General features: G+C 60.2%; 5 protein-coding genes across 5 annotated transcripts in view; 4 read left to right on the top strand and 1 right to left on the bottom strand.

The window, feature by feature from the left end:
- Positions 1 to 94: 94 nt before the first annotated feature.
- Positions 95 to 1,459, top strand: OT_ostta14g02845 (Six-bladed beta-propeller, TolB-like; the record flags this gene model as incomplete). Its single annotated transcript, XM_003083069.2, has 1 exon — positions 95 to 1,459. The coding sequence occupies one exon, from the start codon at positions 95 to 97 to the stop codon at positions 1,457 to 1,459; it is 1,365 nt and encodes a 454-aa protein (XP_003083117.2).
- Positions 1,460 to 1,629: 170 nt separating this feature from the next.
- On the top strand, positions 1,630 to 3,813 carry OT_ostta14g02850 (unnamed product; the record flags this gene model as incomplete). The annotated part of the gene is made up of 1 exon (XM_003083070.2): positions 1,630 to 3,813. The coding sequence occupies one exon, from the start codon at positions 1,630 to 1,632 to the stop codon at positions 3,811 to 3,813; it is 2,184 nt and encodes a 727-aa protein (XP_003083118.2).
- A 174-nt stretch (positions 3,814 to 3,987) lies between these two features.
- On the top strand, positions 3,988 to 5,364 carry OT_ostta14g02860 (Glycoside hydrolase-type carbohydrate-binding,subgroup; the record flags this gene model as incomplete). Its single annotated transcript, XM_003083071.1, has 1 exon — positions 3,988 to 5,364. The coding sequence occupies one exon, from the start codon at positions 3,988 to 3,990 to the stop codon at positions 5,362 to 5,364; it is 1,377 nt and encodes a 458-aa protein (XP_003083119.1).
- Positions 5,365 to 5,446: 82 nt separating this feature from the next.
- OT_ostta14g02870 (Synaptobrevin) lies at positions 5,447 to 6,145 on the bottom strand (the record flags this gene model as incomplete). The annotated part of the gene is made up of 1 exon (XM_003083072.2): positions 5,447 to 6,145. The coding sequence occupies one exon, from the start codon at positions 6,143 to 6,145 to the stop codon at positions 5,447 to 5,449; it is 699 nt and encodes a 232-aa protein (XP_003083120.2).
- Positions 6,146 to 6,314: 169 nt separating this feature from the next.
- OT_ostta14g02880 (Yip1 domain) overlaps positions 6,315 to 6,652 on the top strand; it is a gene marked incomplete at both ends in the record, with an annotated part of 1,038 nt that continues 700 nt past the window's right edge. Inside the window, 2 exons of the mRNA XM_022982631.1 lie at positions 6,315 to 6,326; positions 6,417 to 6,652. The exon at positions 6,417 to 6,652 is cut by the window's right edge and continues 700 nt beyond it. Of these exons, the coding sequence (XP_022841396.1) occupies positions 6,315 to 6,326; positions 6,417 to 6,652 (248 nt within the window). The remainder of the gene's footprint in view (positions 6,327 to 6,416) is intronic.

The following is a 6,652-nucleotide window of genomic DNA, read 5'->3' on the forward strand; positions in this document are numbered from 1 at the left end:
GCCCATCGCGGCCGCTTATACGAGTGCGTCAACGTCTGAGTGCGCACGCATAGGACACAACGAGCGCGGGAACGCACGACGCGTCGCGACGAAGATGCGCGCCGCCGGTGCGCATGAGAATGAAAACTGCACTTTCGAGGACTCTGCCCGCGTCGCGAACGCAAATTCGAGCGCGAGAGGAGCGTCGTGGCGCGCCGCGCACAGAGCTGAGTTCGCCCAAAGCGTCGCCGAGGCGCACGAGGCGACGGCGAGCGCGACGGTGATCGATTTCTTGGTGAACGACGACGCGCTGCTCGGACCGCGCAAGTGGTTGGGCGCGGCGGTGACCTCCACGGGCGATATCTACGGCGTCCCGAGTCACGCTCGGAAGGTTTTACACGTCGATCCGAGGAACGGGACGATGGAACTCATCGGGAGCGAGTTGACGATGACGCACTTTAAGTTTCTACGCGGCGTCGACGGGAAAAATGGACACTGCTACGGCTTGCCCGCGTGGGGCGAGGGCGTGTTGAAAATCGACGTCGAGACGGGCGAAACGAGCATGATCGGGGTGGGATTATATAAACAGATGAAGTGGCAGTGGCACGGTGGGTCGCTCGGGAGCGATGGCGCGCTGTACGCGGTGCCGTGTAACGCTTCGTCGGTGCTCAGGGTGTGTACGAAGACCGAGCAGGTGAGCTTCATAGGCGAGGACGTCATACCGAAGATGAGGAACAAGTGGTACGGCGGTATCAAGGCCCCCGATGGGTCGATTTACGGCGTCCCTTACTGCGCCGATTCCATCATTCGAATTGTGCCGGAGACGCAGTCGGTGGAGTTGTTGGAGCTCAAGGGGGCGAAATTGGAGCGAGACACGTACGCGTGGCACGGCGGCATCTTAGCCCCGAACGGTTGCATTTATTGTTTTCCATCCCATCACGAGCGCGTGATGAAGATTGATACCGCAACGCGGGAGTGCACGTTGATCGGTCGATCGCTCGGGGAGAAGCGGTATAAGTTTGGCGGTGGATGCGTCGGCCCCAACGGCGACGCCGTCTACGCGTTTCCGAGCGATTACCACGCGGTGTTGAAGATCGACACCACCACGGACGAGGTCTCCCTCGTTGGAGAGGGCTTACCAGGAATGCTCCCGGATCTACTGAACAAGTGGCAGAACGGAGTTTTGGCCCCCGACGGATACATATACGGCGTCCCGTGCGACGCTCCGTCCGTGTTACAAATCGACCCGCGCGCGGATTCGTGCAACTTTTTGGGATCTCTGGGCGACTTGCCCGATAAGTACCAAGGTGGTTTTCTCGACAAGGATTCAGGCGTCGTCTACTGCGTTCCAGAGAACGCGGAGAACGTCTTGAGAATCTGTCCACCAGGATCGACGCCGAATCCGCCCGCGCGCGACGGCGCCGCCCACGACGCCAAACCGCGCCGCGCGTCCCCCCCCGACGCCTCCGATGACCCCTAGAACGCGCGCGATGTATCCCAAGAAATATCTCACGCGCGCGCACACGTCGAATCACCACCGTTCGCGCCCACGTATCTCGCTCCGTCGTCGTCGCGTCCGTTCGCGCGCGTCTCCATCCAGGGTTCAGCCACAGCCACACGCCCGGTCCCGCACTCGTCGTCGCGTCGCCAATGTTCCCGAGTTGGCTCGCGAGCTCGGCGTCGGAGTCCGACGACGACGCCGACGCGCGCGATGACGACGACGTCCACCGCGCGCGCTCGTCGTCACCGAACGGTGCGCGAGGGAGCGAACGATCGAGATTACGAGCGATCGGCACGACGGTGAAACACGAAGCCAAGGACCGGCTCGGACGCTTGGTGAAGAGCGACGGCGCGAGCAAAGCCGTGGACGCGGTGACGCGATTCATCGTCGATCCGAAGAGTCACGGGGCGAATGAGAGGGTAGATGCGCTCAAGGCGCGGACGAAGGCGCTGTGGACGAACGCGCTGAGAGACGACGAAGAGAAGATTGAGAGGGCGAAAAACGTGACGACGAAGGCGCTGGAGATCACGGAGAGGTTGGCGTTGAGCGCTGATCCCGAGGGTGAGGTGGCGCACACGTTCGCGGACGCGGCGAGGCGGATGAAGGGGATCGTGCAGGGTTCTAAGAATCGAGAGGAGGCGCTCGAGCTGAGTAAGACTTTAGGGAAGGACGTGTGGGAGAAGCTCAGCGAGCGAGCAAAGGGGAGCAATCACTTTTCGGGGATAAAGGGTACGGTCGAGCGAATCGTCGAGCGCGTGAAGGGGTTGATGGAGAAGCTCAAGGAGGAGAAGTTAAAGCGAGACGAGGCGGCGGCGATTTCCTCCGTGCTAAACGCCGGAGGGAACGTCTCGAGCGAAGAGATCGATACGAGGCTCAAAACTCTGGCGCAGGAGAGCAAGGACGTGTGGAGCGATCTACGGGCGGACGCGCAGCTCAAGGAGCTGATGCGAGAGGAAATCGTGCCTGGATTTGAGCGATTGATTCGAGGCGCCGTGCACGTCTCCTGCGAGCTCATGTCCAAGCTCGAGCTCCCACGCGTGGACGGTGTTTATGACTCCCCGATCGGCTCGGTGTGTTACCACGTCGATAATCTCAGATTCACGGAGTTCAAAATAGACAAGGAGTCGCTACGAGTGCACAACCACATGGATGAGGACGACGAGGGCGCGGGGTTGAGCACGACTGTCGAAGTCACGGACATCAACACAGTCATGAAGGACGTGGAGTTCGCCTACTGCGAGTTCCCGCGAAACTGGGGCGTTGTCGACGGCGAGGGCTTGTGCACGGTTACCGTGGACGGGGCGAGCGTCGGGATTACGTACGAGATCATCATCAACACGCAGCAGCTCATGAAGCTAGTAAATCATGGAGTGGAGTTGGCCAAGGATGACGCGAAACTCGCGGAGACTAAGGCGAAGATTGAGACAAAATTGAAGGAGAGAAAGGAAGCGAAGGAACGCGAGGCCGCGGCGAAGGCTTCAAAGGAAGCGGCGGCACCCGTGAATATTCCAAGCAATGACGCGCAAAACGATATTCGCAAATCCCCCGATTCGGTGAAGAGCGAAGAGTTTGGCTCACCGCAGGGTGAGGTCGATGCGTTGGGCTCTGCCCTGGACAGAGCGTTCGGGGCGAACATGTTCGCCGACGCGAGCGCTGACGTTGATTCCCCGCCCATGTCGCCGACAGCGTTCCATGATGCCACGGATGATGCGCGCTTGTTGAACGCTGAAGAAAAGCTCGCTCGCAACCGGAAGGTGGTGGGTGAAATACTTGGAGACGACTTCCTCGGCTCGGAACCAGTGCTGGAACTTCGCGTCCATACGACGCACATTCATATCGGCGAACTCGACGTGCAAATCAGCGGCACCTCCGCAGCGTGGCTGTACAATATGATTGCGCTCGTTCTGACTCAGCAGCTCCGCGGCACCATCGAAGAGAAAATCAACAACATCACCGTCAAGCAGCTCGCGCGCGTGAGTGGCACCGTCGCCGCGTACAGCGCTGGTTTGATTGAGTTGTCCATTTATCAGGACGAAGAATCCGACGACGAGTTCGGGTCCATGCTCTCCGGCGTCACTGGTTCCTTGCGAGAAAATCCGGGCGTCTGGGGCGAGGACTGGCGGTGTTCACACTGCCCCGGCGAGGCCCCCGAACACGTCGAGGCGCGTCGAAAATTCGGTTCTCGTTCGCAGTCAAAATCTTCCTTCGGCACCGGCCTCGACGAGATTGTGGATGAGGTGGAGAGACTTGAGCGCGCCGCCGCCCAACAACAGGCGGACGGTCACTTAGAAGACGACGACGTCGACTGGCACGACATTGCCAGCCCGATGTAGTAGCGATTAATCACCATAATAGTCCGCCGTGCATTCATCACGTAACACGTAACAGCCTCGTTTCGTCTTGTGCTCGCACGTCGTCCGAACGCCGCGAGCGCCTCCGCGCTCGACGTCCCGCTCGACGTCCCGGCCTCTGTTCGCGCTCACGTCCGCACTGATCGACACCGAGCGATGTCGAGCGATCGAAAACCCGTAGCCGCGATCGTGGGTGTCTTCGCCCTCGCCCTGTTCGCCGTACGCGCGCTCAGAGGTGATAAAAACGCGTCAAAGCCGAGCGATGAACAGAATGCGTCGAATTCAAAATCAACAGTTCGAGTCGGAACATCGGTGAATGACGGCGCGAACGCGTCGAGCGAGCGAGCTTTAAACGCACCGAAGTCGCACGCGTCACCGCTAAAACCGCGGGCGACGACGAGGGACGAGATCGCCGGTGGATTGGCTCCGATCGAGCTTTGCGCGCGCGGCGCCAGGGCGACGGTGAGCCCGTTCGGCGCGACGGTTGTAAAGTTGGAGTTCGCCAGAGATGGGGAGGACGGCGCTCGGGACGATGTGGTGTTGGGATACGATGACGTGGAGAGTTACGATGAGACCACCGGGCGGCCGTACTTCGGGGCGGTGTGCGGACGCGTGGCGAATAGGATCGCGAACGGGACGTTCACGTTGGGATCGAAGACCTACGCGTGCGCGAAGAATAACGGTGACAATACGCTTCACGGCGGCCTCAGTGGATGGGATCGCAAGCGCTGGACGGTGGAGGATCAATCCCGATCGAGTGTGACGCTGAGCTACGAGAGCGAGAACGGAGAGGAGGGTTTTCCGGGCAAGGTGAAGGCGTTCGTCGTGTACTCGCTCGTCGGTTTTGGTGAACGCGTCCAGCTCCAGTGCGACGAAAAGGAAAAGAAGGTTGCATTGAAAGTGATCAACTGTGCGGAATTCACGACGAAAATGACGGCGACGACGGATCAGAAGACGCCGATCTCCACCGTGCAGCACACGTACTTCAATCTGAATGGACACGATCACGGCGGCGACGTCGGCGATCACGTCATCGAAATGCCGAACTGTCACACGTACGTTCCGGTCAACGACGAGACGCTCATTCCCGTGGGTAAGGGATTGGAAAAAGTCGACGGTACCAAGTTTGACCTTCGACAGCCGACGCCCATGTTTGAAAAGTCCAGAGAGGGGTACGATAACTCGTTCGTCGTCGCCGGTGCGGACGCGACGAGACCGGCGAGCGAGCTGCCGCGCGAGGCGCCGAGGCTTGCCGCGCGCGTCTCCTCGACGACATCCGGGCGCGTTTTAGAGGTCTTCACCGACGCTCCCGGCGTACACCTGTACACGGGTAACTTTTTATCGCCGGATATGATCGGGAATACGAAAGAACACGCGAGGTATGAGCGACAGAGCGGATTCTGCCTCGAAACCGGTTGGTTCCCCGACGCGGTGAATCAAAACGCCAAGGTTGGTAAGACATACCCGAGCGTCGTCGTGAGCCGTGGGGACACGTACTCGCACACGCTCACGTACCGCGTCAAGCGAGCGTGAGAAAGGCTTAACGAACGGCGGGGACGACGACGAATCAATACCGCGGCACGTCCGATGCGATACGATTTCTACGTTTATTTCATTAACCGTACGTGAAGACGTATCTCCTGAGCATGAGGGTCAAGATTACGATGCCGCAAAATATCGCCAGTGGCATGTACTTTTGAATCAACGCCTGCCTGCTCAGATCCCTCGCCTTTTTGCTATACTTCTTACTCGCCTCGGACAGATTCCCGCTCATCGCACTCACGCGATCCAACCGCTCGCCCTGTCCCATGATGTCGTTGATGTTTCGCGTCATGATCTGTTGAATATCGTGCAGGTCATCGTTCAGTTTATTCAGATTTCTCTGCGTCCGCGCGTCCGAGTACAACTTCTTCGTCCTCTGAATGAACGTATCGAATTTAATGAACGCGTACGGCCGTCCCACCGTTCCCACCTCCTCCCCGTGTCTCTCGCTGAATTCGTTTTGCAACTCCTCCAGGTACGCGTACGCCAACTTTTTCGGATACGTTCGATCGCACACGCACAGATAACACACGTTTTCGTGTATCACGTAGTGCATCAACAACTCCGAAGTGGTCTCGATCGTCATCCTCGACGGCGGCGGTCCGCTCGAGGGATCACTCAGCTTTTTAAACAGCGCCTTGGCTTGTCGCTTCGCCGTCTCCGTGCCATCCTCCACCGGGTCCACGCTCGGGGTCGTTCGCGTCGACGCGTCCAGGGACTCCGCGAGGGGTAAACCATCGTTCACTCTCGCCAGGAGCGTCGCGCGCACCATGGTCGCGTCGCCGTGTGTCTCTGGAGCGCGCGCACGTGCGAAATAGAAAGAATGCGCGAAAGAACATTGTGTGCAGACGTCTTCACGTCGATCTCGATCGCACCATCGATCGACGACCGCACGCCACCGCGCGCGCGAGCGAGGACGACGACGGGCGACCGACGACGGGATGGACGATGCGGTGCGTCGCGCGCGACCGCGATGATGCGCGCGCGACCGCGATGGCGCGCGCGGAGATTGACGATGCGCGCGACGGCGACGACCGCGACAGAGTAATCCATTCTTAGACGTCGATGGGAGCGATGACGCCGGGTTCGGGCCCGAGGGGGCGTTCGCGGGGCTGTCCGCGATGGTCGACACGCGCGAGGGGACGAGCGAACGATCGGGGCCGACGGATGGGGTGGACGGCGGGCGCGCGCGCGGAGTGTTCGGAGGCGCGGCGTCGGCGAACGCGCCGAAGAGTTTGCGGAACGAGAGCGAGCGCGGCGCGAGCGCGGTGGGGGGGGG

The sequence above is a fragment of the Ostreococcus tauri genome, assembly GCF_000214015.3.
Source record: "Ostreococcus tauri WGS project CAID00000000 data, contig chromosome 14, whole genome shotgun sequence".
NCBI lineage: Eukaryota > Viridiplantae > Chlorophyta > Mamiellophyceae > Mamiellales > Bathycoccaceae > Ostreococcus > Ostreococcus tauri.